This window comes from Bufo bufo, chromosome 9 (genome assembly GCF_905171765.1).
Source record: "Bufo bufo chromosome 9, aBufBuf1.1, whole genome shotgun sequence".
NCBI classification, from domain to species: Eukaryota; Metazoa; Chordata; class Amphibia; order Anura; family Bufonidae; genus Bufo; species Bufo bufo.
Genome location: NC_053397.1, coordinates 11,139,936 through 11,163,951, shown reverse-complemented (window position 1 = coordinate 11,163,951; position 24,016 = coordinate 11,139,936). Strand labels below are relative to the sequence as shown.

Sequence of the window (24,016 nt, the reverse complement as noted above, 5' to 3'; positions counted from 1 at the left end):
TTCTGGGTTATTTCTGGTTCTCTTAGTCTCACGTGGGTGTAGCATAAAAAAAATATCTCACTGAATCGGGAGGAGAGTGTCCGCCTTTTTATAATGCAGGTTTCCTGTCTATGGGGGCTGATCCTCTCTCTCTCTCTCTCTCTCGTGGTGCTGTCGTGGGCTCTAGAAAATCCGATAACCGGTGAGTAATTGTCATTATTTCAGCTCTGTTGTGAAGGACCCGGTTTGGATTTTGTTGCCTATAGTTTACTTTACAGCAGGGTTTGTTAAAGGGGTTGTCCGGGTTCAGAGCTGAACCCGGACATACCCTTATTATCACCCAGACAGCCCCCCCTGAGGCTAGTATCGGAGCATCTCATGCTCCGATGCGCTCCCGTGCCCTGCGATAAATCGCGCAGGGCACAGGCTTTTTTGTTTTCAATAACACACTGCCGGGCGGTAACTTCCGCCCGGAAGTGTGTTCGGTGACTTCACCGGCTCTAAGGGGCGGGCTTTCGCTCTGCCCTAGCCGTTTTACTCGCCCATCAGTGCCGGTGACGTCACCAGGTTCCTGTCAGCCCCATGGAGAGCCCCGGTACATCACCGGAACTCCTAAAAATGCCTTTGCCCTGTGCAATTTAGCGCAGGGCAAAGGAGAGCATCGGAGCATAAACTGCTCCAATGCTCAAGTCAGGGAGGCTGCCGGGGTGAAAATGGAGGGATGTCCGGGTTCAACTCTGAACCCGGACAACCCCTTTAAACTCGTGGCCCTCCAACTGTTACAATACGACATCTTCCATCATGCCCAAACAGCTGCAGGGCCACAAGTTTGACATCCCTGCTTTAGAGGAAAGCTCCAGGCAAAGGGGGTGATGTGCAGGGCGCAGGGGGGCAAAAACACAGGTCCAAAGAGCAGAAGGAGAACCCCTTAGCCGTGAACCAGCACCCCATGCCCCATGTGTCAGGCATGACGTGGTATCTATTTTGCATACTTTGTATTTTTTAGCGTGGCTTCTAGGAAAATGTTCTGGAACTGTCCGGAGAACTGCATTGGGGTACCACACACACTACCGTCTTGGCTTTAACACACGGGTCCAGTTTCTTTGGGGCTTTTTCTTGAAGTTGTGAATGGGATTTCATAAATGCCTATTTACTGCAGTTTAATATTTGGCCCCTGGAAATCTGCAATCAAATCACATACAAGTTCCGATTTTTATCTATTGCATGATTTATTTTTTTCCTCACAGAAAAATCCTTTCTGGCTTAGTTTTTATTTCACACACTTATTGGTTTCCTATGTGTAGATGCGACACAGCAGCCGCCTACGTCCATGGTGCTTGGGCGGAGGTCATGGCCGCCGTTCACCGCACTTTAGTTTACCTCTTTAGTTCGGTCTCTAGCAGCGGGTGCCTGTCTCTTAGCTGATGTCCATGATCTCTGAGCTGCAGGCCATTACTGAGTCTTTCTGAATGGTCTCCATCAGGGACGAGAGCTCGGGGTTGGCTCTGATCTGGGTCAGGAACTCCACCATGCTGCGGCTGTTCTCCACCTCTGGGATGTTGAGCAGAGCTGTGATGGTTCTCATAGCCGAGCGCTTCAGCTCATCTTGCTTCTCGAACTCTTGCTTCACAGAGCCGGCTTTTACCTGCAAGCAAGAGGAGGAGAATGAAGGTTTACCAGTGGACAATGCTGGGGGTGATTGCTCCATTTGTCAGCGGATGGTCAAACCTTAGTGGTGCAGGTGGCCCGGAGGGGCTCGATGAGCTGGTCCAGGCGCTGGATAACTGCACTGGGGCACAGAGTAGCCAGACGGGTGAGGATAATGAAGGTCAGCATCTGAAAAACATGCGGCTCTGAAAGGTCAAAGGCCTGGCACAGCAGTGTGATGAGCGATCCGTCAGGCCGTGGCCTTGTGATAGAGGACTGACTGAGGAGGATGGTGTATCGGGCCCCAGCTGCAATCAGATATAAAATAGTACGGGTGCAGCAGGAAAAACGCACCGATCTGTCAGTATTCTGCAGGAGAAGAATCTGGATTCCTGCAGGTTGCGCACTCTGCAAAGGGGGAAATCTGCAACATAAATTGCCTGGCTGCAGATTTACAATCCTTGCTGTGCGTGGACAATATTGTGGAATATTTCTGCAGCGCGTGGATAAAATTCTCATCTAATTTGCTGCCATGTGTGACCGGGACCCTTAAGGTTTTTTTTTTTTTTTAAATCTTGGAAAACAGTTTTAAGATTATGGCCACATGAGGAGTAAACGCTTCAGATTACCCGCAGCACTAACATGCACTCGACCGTGGAACACGGACGTGAGCGATCCGTGGTATCCCGGCCTGGCATTCTGCTGAGAGCAGGAGCGCACGGCGTCATTGGTTGCTATGACGCCGTGCGCTTCATGCCGCAGCTGCAGTACAGTAATACAGCGGCAGCACGAAGCGCACGGCGTCATAGCAATCAATGGTGCCGTGCGCTCCTGCTCTCAGCAGGATGCCAGGCCGGGATACCACGGATCGCTCACGTCTGTGTTCCACGGTCGTGTGCATTCGGCCTTACATGGAAGTGATCTTCTGTAAGAGATTCCACATCTTTGAGTTCAGCTGGTTCTTCGCCTGCTGGAATGCGTACGGAACTTTTCCGAACCAAATTATAATTAATGGCGCCGGTGGACATTCTGTTCGCATCCGCTGGATCCGGCGAATTCTGGTTGTTCTCTGCTGGAACAGTCTGCCGGAATTTAAACCAGAAAAGTCAATTCGCGTAAAACTTTGTTAGAATACTGTATGGAGCGAGCGCTCCGTACAGTATTAGAATGTATTGGCTCCTATGAGCCAAAAGTATAACTTGGAACCGAACCAGAGTTGGGTAAAAGGTTTTACAGTAGAAATTCATTTCTGAAGTTATTACCCGAAGTCTCGCAAAACTTTGCTAAGTAATAACTTCAGCTCATTGGAGCCAATACATTCTAATACTGTACGGAGCTCCGTACAGTATTCTAAAGAAGTTTTACGATGAAACATCCGAAGTCGATTCGCTCATACCTAAAAGTCGCACAAACCATTGACATACTGTTGATTTTAAAATACACACAGCAGGTCAATTTCCGGACCTAAGGGGGGAAAAAAAAGCGTACGTGAGATTTGTGTAATCTGGTTCACTTTGCTGGTACTGTTTCCGCACAGAACAACCGCGTGTAGTCCGCACCGTCTGCAGCCAGCATGTCAATTTATGTTGTTTCTGCTGCAGATTTCACACGTTGCAATGTGGATTGAGAAATCTGCAGCAATGCAGAATCTCCACAGCAGACTCGCTACCTGTGGCCGTACACGGATCCTTTAATAACCAACAATACGCCTTTTTATGGTGGCTATTAAGGGGCCTTATTGTACAGCGCTGCACGTAGAATAAGCTTTGCAAAGAAGTCTTGATAGAGGAGCTTCCGCTCTAACGTCCGGCATCGGCGGAATCTCTGATCCAGACTGAGCGCGGCCACAGCGAGATCATAGGGGGACCAGAAGACGTTACCCTAATGTCATAGTGATCCTTCAGGCCGTCCTCCACATGGTTCAGATACTCGTAGATGTCCAGCTGGTCCAGGCAGTTCTCCAGCAAGGTGTACATGCACTCAAATGCCGCCTTCCGCACGTCCAGGCCATCGTCCACTGTGTGCTTGAACGGTCCCATCTCCACCTTACACGGAAACATGAGCAAAGATCACATCAAATCTAAATGAGTAGGAATCATCCTTTGCAGACGAGCGTCTGTCACGCTGTGAGTCCGCAGCGCAGCTCCCGTCCTGACCTCCCAGCACTGATGGGGTCACATAGCATTATATTGATTTATGATGCTATGTATTGGATAACACTGGCAGCATTATGTCAGTGTTATCGAATACATTCCAGAACTGTAAGGGTTACATAGCATCATAAATCAATATAAGGCTATGTGACCCCGTCAGTGCTGGGAGGTCAGGACGGTAGCTGCGCTGCCGACACGCAGCGTGACAAACGCTCGTCTGCAAGGGGCCTTAGGACGGGGCTACTGTGTATGTCCTCACCTCCCGGATCAGTTCTTTCCGCACTTTTGTCTCCTCGTACACAGGTGGAAGGACCCTGCTCAGAAGCTTCCGGACCAGAGATGGTTTATTATGAGCTGCTGAATTAAACATGACCAAAGTGACGCGACGCACATTGGGGTCCGGGTCCTGGAGGGGTTTTAAGAAGTCTCCTGCATGAGAATGATAAAGGAAAGTCACCATTTCCATCGGTTCTTGTAATGCAGGGCAGTGACCACTAGGTGTCAGTCTTGTGTTTGCCACCTGCACTTACCAATGCAGTTCTTCAGGAGGGGGTCAATAGGAGCCGGCTGGTCAGATATGGTGAATTTGATGGCTGTGACCACCGTACTGCGGGTATATGCAGAACCTGAAAAGGCAGGCGAGGAGAACAAACGGTAAAAAGATCAACAAAGGCCTCTATAAATGTTGGGATCATGTGACCCAAAACCCTACCACTAGGGGGTGCTGAATAGCAGGTATTAAAGAAATCTGTATAAATCTGTACGCCGTGAGCGCCCTCTAATGGTGGCTATAGGCAGACAAAATGTCTGACAGAAAGGAGGGGAGGGGTAGTTGCACATTCGCGGCTCTCTCCATTCCCTTCTACAGGAGTTCTGAAAACAGCCGAGCGAGTTTACTATTTTCGGAAGACCCATAGAAGTGAATGGACAAAGCTGTGCACGCGGGGCCACCGCCTCATTCATGGCAGCGAGACATGGGGCCCGTTTTTCAAAGTAATATGGCACCTGCGCCTGTCAGGTATTGATAGCACATTGTGTGGGGATACCCCTTAAATCTTGATATAATGACATTTAGGTGAGTTTACGTACACTTTCAAGGTGTTTCAAGGTCTCGCCATTTTTAAAAATCTCTGCTTGTTGTCAGTGATTGGAGGCATTGTTATAACATCCAGAAAACATGGTCACTGACCTGATACCTTGAGCCGAGGTGTCCACCTGTGACAATGTGACATGGTTCCGATAGGATGTATGTGTCTGGATCAAAATAACAATGTTTTCATTCACTGCTGGCAAGCAGTTAGAATGCTGTATAATGACTGAGATGTGTTTACATAGGACTGGACAACCCATTTAAATGCCTCCAGACACCAGGTAGTGTATCACCTGAGCTGAGCTGCTTGCACAGCCGTGGCAGGAGCTGTGCCGGGTTTACGAGGGTCAGCTTCCCCACGCATTCTGCTACCACGTTCCTGGTGCCTTCCTCCGTGGCCTCGCAGTGCTGCAGCAGCAGTTTCCACACGTCTTCCTGGTAGGGTCTCAGCTCCTCGCCGGGCAGGCACGTCAGGGCTTCTTTAAGAGAGTGCAGCAGCAGATACTGCCTTCTGAGCTGACCCCCGATTTCATGCAGCAAAAAGGGCAGAAAATCGGCAGGGCTGCCCACACAGGCGTTTCCAAGGGCGTAGGAGGCGGCGGACTTCACCTCCTCACTGGGAGACGCCAGAGCTTCAAGGATGACATTCTTCAGCTCCTTCTGCTGGTTGCCAAGGCTCCTCTCTCGCCCAATTTCTGCCAGTGTCAAGAAGGCCAGCACCTTCACCGCGTCTTCCACGCGGGGATTTTTGGCATCTTGTATGAATTGGGTAATGGAAGCGTTGGATTCCTTGGGGCAGGCGCTGGCTAAAGTGGCCACGCACTTAGCCACGGAATGAAAGGCCTGTTTGTGAAGTGTGGGTCCGGCGGATTGCACAGGGCCCGTGAGCTGCTTGAGAAGGTCGGCATACCCAAGGTGAGGTGTGTGGCTCACGACCAGCGCTCGCAAGAAGGAAAGAATGGAGGCCAAAGCTCCTCCTTGGAGTAGAGGAGAGTGCACCAGCTGAAAGAGTTGGGGGAGGATACGGGCACTAAGTTTGGGAAGGGAGGCCGGATGTGCCGACACCAAAGTGGTAAGAAAATCTATCGACACTTGGGCCAAATACATGTCGGATTCAGCCAGAAGAGACGGCAGCTCCCCCAGCACAGGCTCCAACATGGTGGGCTTCAGACAGTCATTGTAATTCCTCACCAACACCTCCAGGGCAGATACCGTTCCGAGCCTGAGGGCTCTCTGGTTCTTACGTAGGAAAGAGGCCAGAGTGGGCAGAGCGTCCTTCAGTAGTGACCGCAAGTCAATCTTGAGAGGAGATCCTGCAATGAGGGTGAGAACCTTCACCGCTGTGAGTCTGGTGATCTCATTGCGGAGACGTTCCAGGATGAGCTGGAGAGTGGGCAAGAGATCGTTCCCCAGCTGGTCTCCAAGGTGACTTATGAGATGACCCATGCAAGACAAGGCCCTTTCCTTCACCTCCTGGTCAATATCTGTTGCCTGCAGTCTTTTCAAGGTGGTGCAGAACAGCTCTTTTGTGTAGGGCGAAGGCTGGGATACCTTGGTCTGGTCCAGCGGTCGGATCACTTTTACCAATTGTTGAGCCACCAGCAGGGCCTCTGAGGTGATCTTGTAGAAGGGGTCATAAATACAGGCGACCACTGGAGGGAAGAGGGCTGGAAGGTGAGGCTGGAAGCATTCGGGGGGATGACAGCTGAGGATGACGTGAAGGAACATTAGCGTATCCAGCCGCATATTAGAGCTGCTGCCTTTGTCCGTCAAGGAGAAGACAAGACCTATGGGTAGGAGACAAAAATATGGCCACTTGGTACACAAGAAGACTACTTCACCCATCGTTTGTTATTGTTGCATGCATGGATTCCTACCTGGAACCAGTGCCGGGATATGCTGGGAGAGGCAGCCGGGGAGTGCACTGGTCAGCTCTGTGAGAACTGCGAAACATCCCTGGCGAGACTTGATGCTCTTATCTCTGAGGAGTTTATGGAGGGACTTCATAACTAAAGGAACCTAAGGAGGAAGGACAGCATGGAGTCACCAACCAGTGGTGCACAGTCAATGGCTACCAGGAATTAGGAGACAGCCCTTTGGTTTGTGTCCCCATCTTTGGTCACCTGTTTCTGCAGAGAACTGAGAGGACTTTCTCCTTTGTCGGTGACCTCCGCGTTCTGTCTGCAGCTGTGAGAGCACCGTGTCTGTCTGAGCAGAGCATTGAACGCAGAGAAGATGTCCGCCTTCACGTTCTCTTCCCTTTCTTTAAATCGTGAAATGATGACCGGAGCCACAGATCTATAAAACTCTGATAGGAGATCGGGCCTAGCAGTGATCAGCGTCTCCAGGCACTTGGCTGCAGAGCGTCTCACCTTCCAGCTCATATCATCATCATCGCTGTATTCTTCTTCACTCTCTACATAAGAAACCACAGAAGTCATCACCGAGAGCGAGCAACTCCACACGTCACATTTTTGCTCCACATTACTGTACATAGGAGCAGTATTATAGTAGTTATATTCTTGTTTATAGGAGCAGTATTATAGTAGTTATATCCTTGTACATAGGAGGCAGTATTATAGTAGTTATATTCTTGTACATAGGAGCAGCATTATAGTAGTTATATTCTTGTACATAGGAGGCAGTATTATAGTAGTTATATTCTTGTACATAGGAGGCAGTATTATAGTAGTTATATTCTTGTACATAGGAGGCAGTATTATAGTAGTTATATTCTTGTACATAGGAGGCAGTATTATAGTAGTTATATCCTTGTACATAGGAGCAGTATTATAGTAGTTATATTCTTGTACATAGGAGCAGTATTATAGTAGTTATATTCTTGTACATAGGAGGCAGTATTATAGTAGTTATATTCTTGTACATAGGAGGCAGTATTATAGTAGTTATATTCTTGTACATAGGAGGCAGTATTATAGTAGTTATATTCTTGTACATAGGAGCAGTATTATAGTAGTTATATTCTTGTACATAGGAGGCAGTATTATAGTAGTTATATTCTTGTACATAGGAGGCAGTATTATAGTAGTTATATCCTTGTACATAGGAGCAGTATTATAGTAGTTATATTCTTGTACATAGGAGCAGTATTATAGTAGTTATATTCTTGTACATAGGAGCAGTATTATAGTAGTTATATTCTTGTACATAGGAGGCAGTATTATAGTAGTTATATTCTTGTATATAGGAGACAGTATTATAGTAGTTATATTCTTGTACATAGGAGCAGTATTATAGTAGTTATATTCTTGTACATAGGAGCAGTATTATAGTAGTTATATTCTTGTACATAGGAGCAGTATTATAGTAGTTATATTCTTGTACATAGGAGGCAGTATTATAGCAGTTATATTCTTGTACATAGGAGGCAGTATTATAGTAGTTATATTCTTGTACATAGGAGCAGTATTATAGTAGTTATATTCTTGTACATAGGAGCAGTATTATAGTAGTTATATTCTTGTACATAGGAGCAGTATTATAGTAGTTATATTCTTGTACATAGGAGGCAGTATTATAGTAGTTATATTCTTGTATATAGGAGACAGTATTATAGTAGTTATATTCTTGTACATAGGAGCAGTATTATAGTAGTTATATTCTTGTACATAGGAGGCAGTATTATAGTAGTTATATTCTTGTACATAGGAGCAGTATTATAGTAGTTATATTCTTGTACATACGAGGCAGTATTATAGTAGTTATATTCTTGTACATAGGAGGCAGTATTATAGTAGTTATATTCCTGTACATAGGAGACAGTATTATAGTAGTTATATTCTTGTACATAGGAGGCAGTATTATAGTAGTTATATTCTTGTACATAGGAGCAGTATTATAGTAGTTATATTCCTGTACATAGGAGCAGTATTATAGTAGTTATAATCTTGTACATAGGAAGCAGTATTATACTAGTTATATTCTTGTATATAGGAGTCAGTATTATAGTAGTTATATTCTTATACATAGGAGCAGTATTATAGTAGTTATATTCTTGTACATAGGAGGCAGTATTATAGTAGTTATATTCTTGTACATAGGAGCAGTATTATAGTAGTTATATTCTTGTACATAGTAGCAGTATTATAGTAGTTATATTCTTGTACATAGGAGCAGTATTATAGTAGTTATATTCTTGTACATAGGAGCAGTATTATAGTAGTTACATTCTTGTATATAGGAGGCAGTATTATAGTAGTTATATTCTTGTACATAGGAGGCAGTATTATAGTAGTTATATTCTTGTACATAGGAGCAGTATTATAGTAGTTATATTCTTGTACATAGGAGGCAGTATTATAGTAGTTATATTCTTGTACATAGGAGCAGTATTATAGTAGTTATATTCTTGTACATAGGAGCAGTATTATAGTAGGTATATCCTTGTACATAGGAGCAGTATTATAGTAGTTATATTCTTGTACATAGGAGGCAGTATTATAGTAGTTATATTCTTGTACATAGGAGGCAGTATTATAGTAGTTATATTCTTGTACATAGGAGCAGTATTATAGTAGTTATATTCTTGTACATAGGAGGCAGTATTATAGTAGTTATATTCCTGTACATAGGAGACAGTATTATAGTAGTTATATTCTTGTACATAGGAGGCAGTATTATAGTAGTTATATTCTTGTACATAGGAGCAGTATTATAGTAGTTATATTCCTGTACATAGGAGCAGTATTATAGTAGTTATATTCTTGTACATAGGAGCAGTATTATAGTAGTTATATTCTTGTACATAGGAAGCAGTATTTTCCCTTTTCGTACTCCGGCAGCACATCACGGGTTAATACCATTCCCTTCAGATTGTAGGACCGCCCACCTAGATAAATCAGAATAATTAATTAATTAATTAGCTCCCTAATATAGGGCGGCAACCAGAATGCATCCTTGTGTTTTTTTATTGTCCTTCAGTAAGCCCACCTAGCGGCTGGTTACCTGGATCAGGTAGCCTGATTGACCTTTTTTTTTCTTTTTCTTTTCTTTCTTTTTGGCCATGTATATTTCCTGGCCCCTAGCGTTTGCTCCTGTGTTTTTCCAGGACGCGCTTTCTGCATTGGAGGCAGCGCTTACCGCACCAACTACCGGGTGTATTTTTCTGTCAGACGCGGGGCGTCTGACGTCTTGTCACATGCCTCCTCCTCGTCAGCCGAACTTCCGGTTTGTGGAGCGCAAGAAGCGCTTGGTGGAACGCAGGCACTGGGCGTCTGACGTCACCCCGTGTGCCTCCTTCGGCGGCAGCAGTATTCCGGTTCCGGTCTTCCGGTTCTGTGGAGCGCAAGTAGCGCCTGGTGGAACGCAGGCGCTGGGCGTCTGACGTCATCCTGCATGCCGCCGCCTACCTGATGCAGCTGTGAGTATTTAAACTAGCTGCCTGTAGTGCTCGCTGCCGCATGTGCCTGGCAGCAGAGCTCTGGTATTGTAAAGGTAATTCCTGCCTGTCCTGTGTCAGGCAAATCCTCCTATAAGCTTCCCTTGTTTACTGGTTCCTGTATTATGTGTTACAGATGTCCAGCTCCTCAAGCAGAACAGGGAAGAGGTCCAGGAAGAGCAGGCACAGGTTGTGCCATTCATGTGATCAGCCTCTGCCTGATGAATATCCAGAGGATCGCTGTGAGCAGTGTAGTGGGAATCCTCCTAAGGTCTCCCCATCTAGATCTGCTAAGAAACGCAAATCCAAACAAGCATTGTGCATATCTTGTATTCAGCCGTTACCTCCTAATTGCTCCACCAATTTATGTAAGAGTTGTTCTCATTCAGATGAGGCTTCTGATGCAGAAACCAGGAAAATGATGTCTCTATTTAAGAAATTTCTTGCTAAAACTAGGAAGAAGAGTAACAGGAGAGATCGGTTATCTTCTGAGTCGTCTTCTGAGCAGTCTTCACGCTCTGAAGGTGAAGTCTCTTCAGACTCTGAGTCCGAGCCACCGATTCTGGAGGATAACTTTCTGTTTAATAAAAGTAACGTTAACCAATTGATTAAGGAAGTAAAGAGGAGCATGGAGTCTAAAAAAGAAAAGACATCAGAGCGAGAGGAAGAAAATCTTTTTTATTTTCCTAAGAAAAAAGCCTCTGTGTTTCCTAGTCACCCTGTCTTGAGCTCCATTATGCGCAAAGAATGGGAACAGCCAGTGGGAAAGATAAATCTGGGATCCAGATTTAGAGCAGCGTACAAAACAGATCCTGCTGAATCCACCAGCTGGGAAGTCCCAGCAAGAGTAGACCCGGCGGTTACCCGTTTAGCTAAAAGATCTCTGTTTCCTACTGATGACTCCTCCTTGCTCAAGGAGCCTATGGAGAAGAAGGCGGATGGGCTCTTAAAGAGACTGCACACCTACCTGGCCTCCCTAAGCAAGGCTGCTATGGCTACAGTCCCTGTAGCTCGGGCTCTCAGGGTATGGCTAAGCCAGCTGGGTAGGGATATAGAGGATGGAGTACCAAGGGAGGAATTGCTTCAACAGCTACCATCTTTGAAAATGGCGGCGGAGTTCCTTTGTGATTTTCCTCTGGATACGTTGAGGTTGACGGCGAAAAATATGGCTCTATCAAACTCCGTTAGAAGAGCCTTCTGGTTGAAGCTATGGTCCGGTGATCCTTCGTCTAAAAGTAATCTCTGCTCCTTGCCGTTTGAGCCTGGAAGACTTTTTGGCTCTCAGCTGGATAAGCTTCTGGAAGCTAATATGGAGGAGAAGACTTTGAATTTTCCTCAGACCAGACGTAGAGACAAACGGAAGTTTTTTCGTCCCTATAGAGGACAGGAGTATAGGAGGTCAAGTTTTAGAGGACGCTCAACCAGGGGAAGATCTGACCGTAGATTCAGACCAGCTCCTGAAAAGCCAGGAAAAAAGCCAGACGACTCCAAGCAACCAAACATGGAGTTCTGACGCCACAGGTCAGGAAGTGGGAGGCCGCCTGTCAAACTACTATCCAGAATGGCTGCGGATTACCTCAGACAATTGGGGTCTCCAGATCGTCAGAGAAGGTTACGAACTGGAGTTCGACCACTTCCCAAGGGACAGATTTCTGACAAACAGGGGAAGAGATCCTCTACTAGTTCGTTTACTGGAAGAATTTGTAAAAAAAGGCGCACTGGAATCCGTTCCTTACCACCAGAGGGGAAAGGGGGTATACTCCAGAGTATTCCATGTACCCAAGTCAGACGGAAGAAGCCGTCTTATCATAGATCTGCGTTACTTAAATCAGTACCTGAAGAAAGTTCATTTCAAAATGGAAACTATAAGATCAATAACAGCAGTACTCACAAGGGATCAGTACATGGTATCCTTAGATTTAAAGGACGCGTATCTACACATCCCCATAAAAGAGTCGTCCAGAAAGTTTCTAAGACTGGCTATGCAGAGGGGAGAAGGTATCTTCCACTTCCAGTTCAAGGCTCTTCCTTTTGGCCTCTGCTCTTCACCAAGAGTCTTTACCAAGATTGCAGTTATAGTAGCGGTGACTCTTCGTCTCCAGAATATTCAAGTCTTTCCTTACCTGGACGACTGGCTTCTGGCCGCCCAATCCGAACACCTTCTGCAGATTCATCTCCAGAAAGCGATAAAACTGCTTCAATCCCTAGGATTCCTAATAAATTGGAAGAAGTCAGAAATCATTCCTACTACCTCCAAGTCTTTCCTAGGATTCAGGATAGACACACGCAGCATGACACTTTTCCTGCCAGCTGTAAAGGTTGGGACTTTAAAGAGAGAGATAAGAACCCTATTATCCTTACATCGTCCTTCAGTGCGCAGAGTCATGAAGACGCTGGGACATATGACAGCGACAGCGGATGCCGTCCCCTGGGCCATGATCCATACCAGGGACTTACAGCAGGATATGCTCCAGACGTGGCATCACACCCACCACAGTCTGAAAGCAAAAGTAAGATTGAAGCCTTCAACAATTCAGAGTCTAAACTGGTGGCTGCAGACCAAGAATCTTTCCTCTGGGAAGAGTTTCCAGTTCATGTCTCCGGTCGTAATCACAACAGACGCATCTGGCCAAGGCTGGGGAACACACCTCCAAGACAGATGGGTTCAAGGCCTCTGGTCCCCACAGATGAAGAAGCAATCTTCAAATTTCAGGGAGCTGAAAGCGGTCCACTTGGCTCTCCACCAGTTTGCAGCAGAGACAAAGGGAAGACCAGTGCTTGTGCGGTCAGACAACCTCCCGGCGGTATTTTATCTGAACAAGCAAGGAGGGACGAGGAATGCGGTTCTCCTAGGCTTGTGCAAGCAGATCTTCTCCTGGGCAGAGTCCCACCTTTTAGAATTGAGAGCCATGCATATCAAAGGCTGCTGCAATATTCAAGCGGATCGCTTGAGTCGGAGGATGATCAAACCGGCAGAATGGGAGCTGAATCAAGACATATTCCAGCAAATAGTGGCCAAATGGGGTCTGCCAGCATGGGACCTGATGGCGTCCAGAAGGAACAAAAAGCTGCCAAGGTTTTGCTCTCTGAACAGGTGGGAGGAACCCACACGGCTGGACGCTTTTTCCTTCAGTTGGAGACACCTGTTCGTGTACATCTTTCCTCCGGTCCCTCTCATTGTGAGAGTCCTTCGGAAGATCCTTGCAGAGAGGCCTCAGGCGATATTAATAGCGCCATTCTGGCCGAGAAGGTCGTGGTTTCCCCTTCTTCTCCATCTTTCCAAGGGGGAATTCTGGAAGCTCCCTCTAGTTCCGGATCTTTTGCTTCAAGAGGGTCTATATCATCAGCATCTGGACAGACTACACCTCACAGCCTGGAGGCTGAGAGATCTGCGCTAGAGGAAAGAGGACTCTCAGACTCAGTAATCAATACACTTCTTTGCTCTCGGAAGCAATCAACAAATATGAAGTATGCCAAGATCTGGAATAAATTCTCACAATGGCTCTGTGAGTCGAATTGTTCAGTCATTGACATCTCTTCTATACTGCAGTTCCTTCAAGACGGTTTTCAAAAGGGTCTCAAACCCAATACACTAAGGGCACATATGACGGCGATCAATGCCATGACCGAAAGTAAATTTGTTCATCACCCGCTCATCGTCCGGTTCTTTAAAGCAATAAGGAAGTTAAGACCTGTTTTTCGAGAACCCATACCGGTCTGGGACCTGTCCTTGGTACTCAGAAGATTAACGACTTCTCCATTCGAGCCTCTCCAGCAAGCTGATTTCAAATGGCTTACCTATAAGGTGTCCTTTCTAATCGCAATTACATCAGCAAAACGGTTGGGAGAGTTGCGAGCCCTTTCCTCTAAACATCCGTACCTGAGGATTCTTCAAGACGGAGTGCTACTTCGTACCATGCCTTTCTTCCAACCAAAGGTCTCATCTTCTTCTAACATTAACAGAGAGTCTTTCCTTCCAGCGTTCTTTCCTGATCCTTCTGATGAACAACAGAGTGTGTTACACACACTAGATGTTAAGAGGGCGGTTGAAATTTACCTTCTCAGAACCAAGGAGTTCAGAAAGGCAGAGAACCTGCTCCTGTTATATGCCGGTTCAAGAAGAGGGCAATGTCCATCCAAAGATACCATTGCAAGGTGGATTAAGTCTACGATTATGGAAGCATATGCACTTGACGGGATTGCTCCTCCGTTTCCAATCAAAGCACACTCCACAAGAGCCACTGCAGTATCCTGGGCGGAAAAAGCGCAAGTTTCTCTAGAAGACATCTGCAACGCAGCGTCCTGGTCTTCAACTCTGACCTTCGCGAACCACTACCGCCTGGACATCTATACCAAGAGCTCAGCCTTTGGCACTGGGGTTTTGAGTGCAGTACTAGATGCGGAAGCCCCCCCTTTGGGATCTATACAAATCCCGTGATGTGCTGCCGGAGTACGAAAAGGGAAAGGAAGAATACGTACCTGGTATTTTACTTTCCTTGAGTACGGAGGCAGCACATCAATACCCTCCCTAATAAATATTTTCATTATGAATTTTTTGTGTCTGGATCTATTTTTCTAACACAAGGATGCATTCTGGTTGCCGCCCTATATTAGGGAGCTAATTAATTAATTAATTATTCTGATTTATCTAGGTGGGCGGTCCTACAATCTGAAGGGAATGGTATTAACCCGTGATGTGCTGCCTCCGTACTCAAGGAAAGTAAAATACCAGGTACGTATTCTTCCTATACTAGTTATATTCTTGTATATAGGAGTCAGTATTATAGTAGTTATATTCTTATACATAGGAGCAGTATTATAGTAGTTATATTCTTGTACATAGGAGGCAGTATTATAGTAGTTATATTCTTGTACATAGGAGCAGTATTATAGTAGTTATATTCTTGTACATAGTAGCAGTATTATAGTAGTTATATTCTTGTACATAGGAGCAGTATTATAGTAGTTATATTCTTGTACATAGGAGCAGTATTATAGTAGTTATACTTTTGTACGTAGGAGCAGTATTATAGTAGTTATATTCTTGTACATAGGAGGTAGTATTATAGTAGTTATATTCTTGTACATAGGAGCAGTATTATAGTAGTTATATTCTTGTACATAGGAGGCAGTATTATAGTAGTTATATTCTTGTACATAGGAGCAGTATTATAGTAGTTATATTCTTGTACATAGGAGCAGTATTATAGTAGTTATATTCTTGTACATAGGGGCAGTATTATAGTAGTTATATTCTTGTACATAGGAGCATTATTATAGTAGTTATATTCTTGTACATAGGAGCAGTATTATAGTAGTTATATTCTTGTACATAGGAGCAGTATTATAGCAGTTATATTCTTGTACATAGGAGGCAGTATTATAGTAGTTATATTCTTGTACATAGGAGCAGTATTATAGTAGTTATATCCTTGTACATAGGGCAGTATTATAGTAGTTATATTCTTGTACATAGGAGCAGTATTATAGTACTTGTATTCTTGTACATAGGAGCAGTATTATAGTAGTTATATTCTTGTACATTAGGAGCAGTATTATAGTAGTTATATTCTTGTACATAGGAGCAGTATTATAGTAGTTATATTCTTGTACATAGGAGCAGTATTATAGTAGTTATATTCTTGTACATAGGAGCAGTATTATAGTAGTTATATTCTTGTACATAGGAGGTAGTATTATAGTAGTTATATTCTTGTACATAGGAGCAGTATTATAGTAGTTATATTCTTGTACATAGGAGGCAGTATTATAGAAGTTATATTCTTGTACATGGGAGGCAGTATTATAGTAGTTATATTCTTGTACATAGGAGCAGTATTATAGTAGTTATATTCTTTTACATAGGAGCAGTATTATAGTAGTTATATTCTTGTACATAGGAGGCAGTATTATAGTAGTTATATTCTTGTACATAGAAGGCAGTATTATAGTAGTTATATACTTGTACATAGGAGCAGTATTATAGTAGTTATAGTCTTGTACATAGGAGCAGTATTATAGTAGTTATATTCTTGTACATAGGAGCAGTATTATAGTAGTTTTATTCTTGTACATAGGAGGCAGTATTATAGTAGTTATATTCTTGTACATAGGAGGCAGTATTATAGTAGTTATATTCTGTTACATAGGAGGCAGTATTATAGTAGTTATATTCTTATACATAGGAGCAGTATTATAGTAGTTATATTCTTGTACATAGGAGCAGTATTATAGTAGTTATATTCTTGTACATAGGAGCAGTATTATAGTAGTTATATTCTTGTACATAGGAGCAGTATTATAGTAGTTATATTCTTGTACATAGGAGCAGTATTATAGTAGTTTTATTCTTGTACATAGGATCAGTATTATAGTAGTTATATTCTTGTACATAGGAGGCAGTATTATAGTAGTTATATTCTTGTACATAGGAGGCAGTATTAAAGTACTTGTATTCTTGTATATAGGAGCAGTATTATAGTAGTTATATTCTTGTACATAGGAGGCAGTATTATAGTAGTTATAGTCTTGTACATAGGAGGCAGTATTATAGTACCGAAGTTATATTCTTGTACATAGGAGCAGTATTATAGTAGTTATATTCTTGTACATAGGAGCAGTATTATAGTAGTTATATTCTTGTACATAGGAGGCAGTATTATAGTAGTTATATTCTTGTACATAGGAGCAGTATTATAGTAGTTATATTCTTGTACATAGGAGGCAGTATTAAAGTACTTGTATTCTTGTATATAGGAGCAGTATTATAGTAGTTATATTCTTGTACATAGGAGCAGTATTATATTAGTTGTATTCTTGTACATAGGAGCAGTATTATAGTAGTTATAGTCTTGTACATAGGAGGCAGTATTATAGTACCGTAGTTATATTCTTGTACATAGGAGCAGTATTATAGTAGTTATATTCTTGTACATAGGAGCAGTATTATAGTAGTTATATTCTTGTACATAGTAGCAGTATTATAGTAGTTATATTCTTGTACATAGGAGGCAGTATTATAGTAGTTATATTCTTGTACATAGGAGCAGTATTATAGTAGTTATATTCTTGTACATAGGAGCAGTATTATAGTAGTTATATTCTTGTACATAGGAGCAGTATTATAGTAGTTATATTCCTGTACATAGGAGCAGTATTATAGTAGTTATATTCTTGTACATAGGAGCAGTATTATAGTAGTTATATTCTTGTACATAGGAGGCAGTATTATAGTAGTTATATTGTTGTACATAGGAGCAGTATTATAGTAGTTATATTCATGTACATAGGAGCAGTATTATAGTAGTTATATTCTTGTAGATAGGAGCAGTATTATAGTAGTTATATTCCTGTACATAGGAGCAGTATTATAGTAGTTATATTCTTGTACATAGGAGGCAGTATTATAGTAGTTATATTCTTGTACATAGGAGCAGTATTATAGTAGTTATATTCTTGTACATAGGAGCAGTATTATAGTAGTTATATTCCTGTACATAGGAGCAGTATTATAGTAGTTATATTCTTGTACATAGGAGCAGTATTATAGTAGTTATATTCTTGTACATAGGAGCAGTATTATAGTAGTTATATTCTTGTACATAGGAGGCAGTATTATAGTAGTTATATTCTTGTACATAGGGGGGAGTATTATAGAAGTTACATACTTATCTATAGGGGGCATTATTAGTAGGTAATACTGACCTGGTTCTTCCTCGCTTTCTGTCTCCATCATCTCCTCTTCCTCCTCTTCACTATCATAGTTGTAGTTAGGGTCATAAGCAATATACTTCAGACACAAATCAAGGACTGTGGGGACATAAGGTGAGATCTCTTTGGGGCAGCGTCTGATGAAGGAGTCCAGTGCCTGGAAACACTGCTCCTGCAGCTCATCATCTTCCACTTTACAGAACCCCACCACTAGGGGCACAATTCTCTCCAGATGTGGTCCTGCAGAAACAGTAGACAGGATAAGGAGGAGGTTCCTGCACAGCTAGCTCCTATACAGGCTTTCTTTAGCTGGTGCTATGTGCTTGTGAATAACCAGGTAATAGATTATAATGTTCTTACAATCTGCCGTGGCATCCTTGTGCCTCCCTCACCCAGTCTGTGTCCTGCCTGCAGGCTTACGGAGGTCACACACTGAATGTACGTTCTCGTGGTGGATGTGGATTCGTTCTTTTTCATTTCTACCACCAGATGTTCAACAAGTTCTGTGAACAGGTTTCCATTGCAGGATTGTACCAGGTGCCCCAGTGCCAGGACGGCTCTCTTCCTCACAGCAAGACGAGGGCTGGTGAGCTGGGGCAGAAGACAGCTGAGGATGGAGGCATGGAAAGAGAAGAGAGCCCCTCCTAATCTGCTGGGAAGACCGAAGAGGTGAGATGGCGGCCGCTCAACGGAAATCGGCAATAATCAATCTACACAGAGTATCATCTAACCTTCCCAACATGTCCGACAATATATCAAGAGCCTCTAACTGCACCGCTGCATCATCACACTTTCCTATAGCCGCGGTCAGTTGTCCTGTGATCTTTCTACATACATTGGCGGCTAAGGAGGATCCTATAGAAAGAATATAAGAAATTCAATACCGTTCTAAATGTGATATAACTGATCCTGAGTTACATCCTGTATTATACTCCAGAGCTGCACTCACTATTCTGCTGGTGGAGTCACTGTGTACATACATTACTTATCCTGTACTGATGCTGAGTTACATTCTGTATTATACTCCAGAGCTGCACTCCCTATTCTGCTGGTGCAGTCACTGTGTACATACATTACTTATCCTGTACTGATCCTGAGTTACTTCCTGTATTATACTCCAGAGCTGCACTCACTATTCTGCTGGTGCAGTCACTGTGTACATACATTGCTTATCCTGTACTGATCCTGAGTTACATCCTGTATTATATTCCAGAGCTGCACTCACTATTCTGCTGGTGCAATCACTGTGTACATACATTACTTATCCTGTACAGATCCTGAGTTACATCCTGTATTATACTCCAGAGCTGCACTCACTATTCTGCTGGTGCAGTCACTGTGTACATACATTACTTATCCTGTACAGATCCTGAGTTACATCCTGTATTATACTCCAGAGCTGCACTCACTATTCTGCTGGTGCAGTCACTGTGTACATACATTACTTATCCTGTACTGATGCTGAGTTACATTCTGTATTATACTCCAGAGCTGCACTCACTATTCTGCTGGTGCAGTCACTGTGTACATACATTACTTATCCTGTACTGATCCTGAGTTACTTCCTGTATTATACTCCAGAGCTGCACTCACTATTCTGCTGGTGCAGTCACTGTGTACATACATTGCTTATCCTGTACTGATCCTGAGTTACATCCTGTATTATACTCCAGAGCTGCACTCACTATTCTGCTGGTGCAGTCACTGTGTACATACATTACTTATCCTGTACTGATCCTGAGTTACATCCTGTATTATACCCCAGAGCTGCACTCACTATTCTGCTGGTGCAGTCACTGTGTGCATACATTGCTTATCCTGTACTGATCCTGAGTTACATCCTGTATTATACTCCAGAGCTGCACTCACTATTCTGCTGGTGCAGTCACTGTGTACATACATTACTTATCCTGTACTGATCCTGAGTTACATCCTGTATTATACTCCAGAGCTGCACTCACTATTCTGCTGGTGCAGTCACTGTGTGCATACATTACTTATCCTGTACTGATCCTGAGTTACATCCTGTATTATACCCCAGAGCTGCACTCACTATTCTGCTGGTGCAGTCACTGTGTACATACATTACTTATCCTGTACTAATCCTGAGTTGCATCCTGTATTATACTTCAGAGCTGCACTCACTATTCTGCTGGTGCAGTCACTGTGTACATACATTACTTATCCTGTACTGATCCTGAGTTACATCCTGTATTATACTTCAGAGCTGCACTCACTATTCTGCTGGTGGAGTCACTGTGTACATACATTACTTATCCTGTACTGATCCTGAGTTACATCCTGTATTATACTCCAGAGGTGCACTCACTATTCTGCTGGTGCAGTCACTGTGTACATACATTACTTATCCTGTACTAATCCTGAGTTGCATCCTGTATTATACTTCAGAGCTGCACTCACTATTCACTCTGGACATTACTAGATGTGAGTGGAGTACCAGATAATTAAAACAAACAGATATGAAAGTAATTTAAAGGGGTTTACCATCATAGACAATGGGGGCATATCGCTAGGATATTCTCCCAATGTCTGATAGGTGCGGGTCCCACCTATGGGACCCGCACCTACAACAAGAACGGAACGGCTCGGCTATTTCCGTCTGCCCCATAGAAATAAATGGGAGCAGGGGTTGCGCGTGCGGGGTGCGCTCCCATTCACTTGTACGGGAGCAGCGCTTGGTGGTGGCTGGACCCTGGGAAACTCGGGGTCCACCAGCCACAGCTCTCCCTGCTCCGTTCTCCTTGTAGGTGTGGGTTCCAGAGGTAGGACCGGCACCTATCAGAAAATGGGGGGCATATCCTAGCAATATGCCCCCATTGTATGTTATGGGAATACCCCCTTAAGATTGTATGTGAGAAGACGTAGGGAAATGATATATTTTATCTCATATGTTGCTATCGTTGCCCATAGTGCATGTCTCCCCTCTGATGTCCTCATTCTTTGCCCATGGTCCTCTGGTATCTACCTGAGCTTGCTGCAGGAAGCTCTGATATGACAGTCTTCAGCCCGATGCTGCAGATATCTCTCAGCTGTTCCTTCTCTGATAGCATGTTACTACACAGAGTGTCCACAATCGTCTCCACTTGATGCTCTTTTACTTTTCCCACCAGAGGCCCCAGGCTGGAAAAAGTGAGCCAAGGCAAAAAAACATTCACATCCAACAACAGAGAAAACATTGAATCAAGAAAAATCTCTTGTGCGATCTGTAGCTGAATGGACAAGTTCTGTGGTGGGTGTTCAACCATGGTGTGGGAAGTCAACCATGAACAATGGTCAACTGTTGAAAGATGGAGCTAAAATCACTGAACAGTGAATGTATGGAGAAAAACTGGAGCTAGAGCAGTGATGGCTGACCTCCGGCACTCTAGTTGTGGTGAAACTACGACTCCCAGCATGCTCCATTCATTTCTATGATAGTTACGCCACTGTATGGAGTTCTAAGAACAGCCAAGAAAGTGTGCATCTTGGGAGTTGAAGTTTTACCACAGCTAGAGTGTGGGAGATTAGCCATCACAGAGCTATAGGAACCTCAAGTGAACATATGGTGGAGAACTGGAGATAGATGGACATCAATTGTGAATGTATGTGAGAGAACTGGAAATATATGAACCTCCACTGTGAATGTATGATGGAGAACTGGAGATAGATGGACATCAACTGTGAATGTATGGGAGAGAACTGGAAATAGAGGAACCTCCACTGTGAATGTATGATGGAGAACTGGAGATAGATGGACATCAACTGTGATTGTACAGTGGACAACTGAATATAGAGGGTCCTCATCTGTGAATGTATGGTGGAGAACTGGAGATAGATGGACATCAACTGTGATTGTACAGTGGACAACTGAATATAGAGGGTCCTCATCTGTGAATGTATGGTGGAGAACTGGAGATAGATGGACATCAACTGTGATTGTACAGTGGACAACTGAATATAGAGGGTCCTCACCTGTGAATGTATGGTGGAGAACTGAATATAGAGGGTCCTCACCTGTAAATGTATAGTGGAGAACTGGATATAGAGGGTCCTCACCTGTGAATGTATGGTGGAGAACTGGATATAGAGGGTCCTCACCTGTGAATGTATGGTGGAAAACTGGATATAGATGGATTTCAACTGTGGATGTATGGTGGAGAAATGGTAACAAACGAACTTCAACTGTTATTGTATGGGAGAGAACTGGAGAAAGATGGACCTGAACTGTGAATGTATGGTGGAGAACTTAAGATAGATCAAACTCAACTGTGAATGTATGGTGTAGAACTGGAGTTGGATGGACATCAACTGTGGATGTATGGTGGAGAATTGGAGATAGCTGGACCTCAGCTGTGGATGTATGGTGGAGAATTTACGGACAGTGCACATTGAAGGCCACTAGGTCCCCACGCCTCTCTCACCACTTCACTGCTAAGTTCTGCACCTCTCCGTTTTTGTCCTCCAGCAACTTCAGGAGCATCTTCACCACCCTGCGCTCGCTGTCCTCGTCTAACTTGATGGAGTCCTTCTGCAGTTCGACCATCAAATCATTTGTGGCCATGAACCTTCAACAGGAAGAAGAGCAAGTGTCAGATCTGCGGATCCAAGAACTCCAGCCGATATACCGTACATTTCATGCCTGCGGGAATTACAGCTACTGCTCTCTGTGATCAGCCATGTCAGAGTGACTGGAGCCACCCTCATGGACAAAGATGTGGGCGTACAATACCATCACCAGCCGCTCCTCGTATAACGCTCCCGCACTATTATAAGGCGGCATCATTTTTAATGACTTTTGATTGTAGGTTGGATTTCAATCATAGAGGTCATTTTAGGGGCTGCATCTACAGACATGGCCTGGTGATGAGCAGCATGATGGGGGATGTAGTACACTTTCCATCTATAGTCACATAGGACTTAGAAATCTTTAGGCCATTAACCCTATGATCTCCAGATCGCTGAGCACAGGACAGAACACATGTAATGAAGCACGAGCACCCCGGCCCCTCGCAGGAGCCCCCTCCTCACCTGAAGTCCTTGTCACTGGATGTCATCTTCTCCAGCAGGCTGGAGATGTGATAGGTGACACTGCTCATGGTGACAGCCACGCTGCAGACAGTCTACAGAGAGGTACCCGAGGGGACAGGAGAGGGCAACTGCTGACCCCTAAGACAGAGAGAATATGGCGACCAGAGGGTCATGAGAGGCGGGTGAGGGGATCTTGTTTGCTGTCCCCTGTTTGGAAGTCACTGGAAAACCTGACACTGCGCTGGTTATTAATAGACAGTGAGCGGGCGTCCGAGGAAAGACCCCTGCTGGCCGCCAGGCTGAAATACAGGGCAGATACAGCACTACTACCCCCATCGTGGTATGCTACTGAATTTAATTGAAAACATGGTCTTTGGAGACAATGTGCGGCTACGTCAGTGTATCCAATACTATCAAGTGTGATACTGCCTGCTGAGCCGGGTATCTAATCCTATCAAGTGTGATACTGCCTGCTGAGCCGGGTATCTAATGCTATCATGTGTGTGTGATACGGTCTGCTCAGCTGCTGTATCTAACCTTATCATATGTGATACTGTGAGCTGAATAATGTATCTAATCCTATCCTGTGTGATACTGCCTGCTGAGCCGGGTATCTAATGCTATCATGTGTGTGTGATACGGTCTGCTCAGCTGCTGTATCTAACCTTATCATATGTGATACTGTGAGCTGAATAATGTATCTAATCCTATCCTGTGTGATACTGTCTGCTGAGCTGGGTATCTAATCTTATCATGTATGATACTGTCTGCTGAGCTGTGTATCTAAGCCTATCATGTGTGATACTGCCAGCTGAGCCGGGTATCTAATCCTATCATGTGTGTGTGATAGTGCCTGCTGAGCTGTGTATCTAATCCTATCGTGTGATACAATTTGCTGAGCTGGGTATCTAATCCTATCCTGTGTGATACTGCCCACTGAGCTGTGTATCTAATCCTATCCTGTGTGATACTGTCTGCTGAGCTGTGTATCTAATCCTATCATGTGTGATA

General features: G+C 44.0%; 1 protein-coding gene across 2 annotated transcripts; it reads right to left on the bottom strand.

The window, feature by feature from the left end:
• Positions 1–1,087: 1,087 nt before the first annotated feature.
• LOC120979556 (cullin-associated NEDD8-dissociated protein 1-like) lies at positions 1,088–23,490 on the bottom strand. 2 transcript variants are annotated; one of them, XM_040408362.1, is made up of 14 exons: positions 23,006–23,490; positions 22,399–22,542; positions 20,964–21,118; positions 18,709–18,832; positions 18,370–18,626; positions 17,972–18,217; positions 6,993–7,285; positions 6,747–6,888; positions 5,163–6,656; positions 4,310–4,405; positions 4,039–4,208; positions 3,507–3,671; positions 1,708–1,815; positions 1,088–1,624 (listed from the first exon to the last, which is right to left on the bottom strand). In XM_040408362.1, the coding sequence occupies exons 1-14, from the start codon at positions 23,071–23,073 to the stop codon at positions 1,397–1,399; spliced, it is 3,690 nt and encodes a 1,229-aa protein (XP_040264296.1). In that variant the 5' UTR covers positions 23,074–23,490; the 3' UTR covers positions 1,088–1,396. The 2 variants fall into 2 exon arrangements, with proteins under 2 accessions (XP_040264296.1, XP_040264298.1); XM_040408364.1 differs by lacking the exon at positions 23,006–23,490 and having other exon boundaries at positions 1,089–1,624; positions 22,422–22,509.
• Between the last annotated feature and the right edge of the window lie 526 nt (positions 23,491–24,016).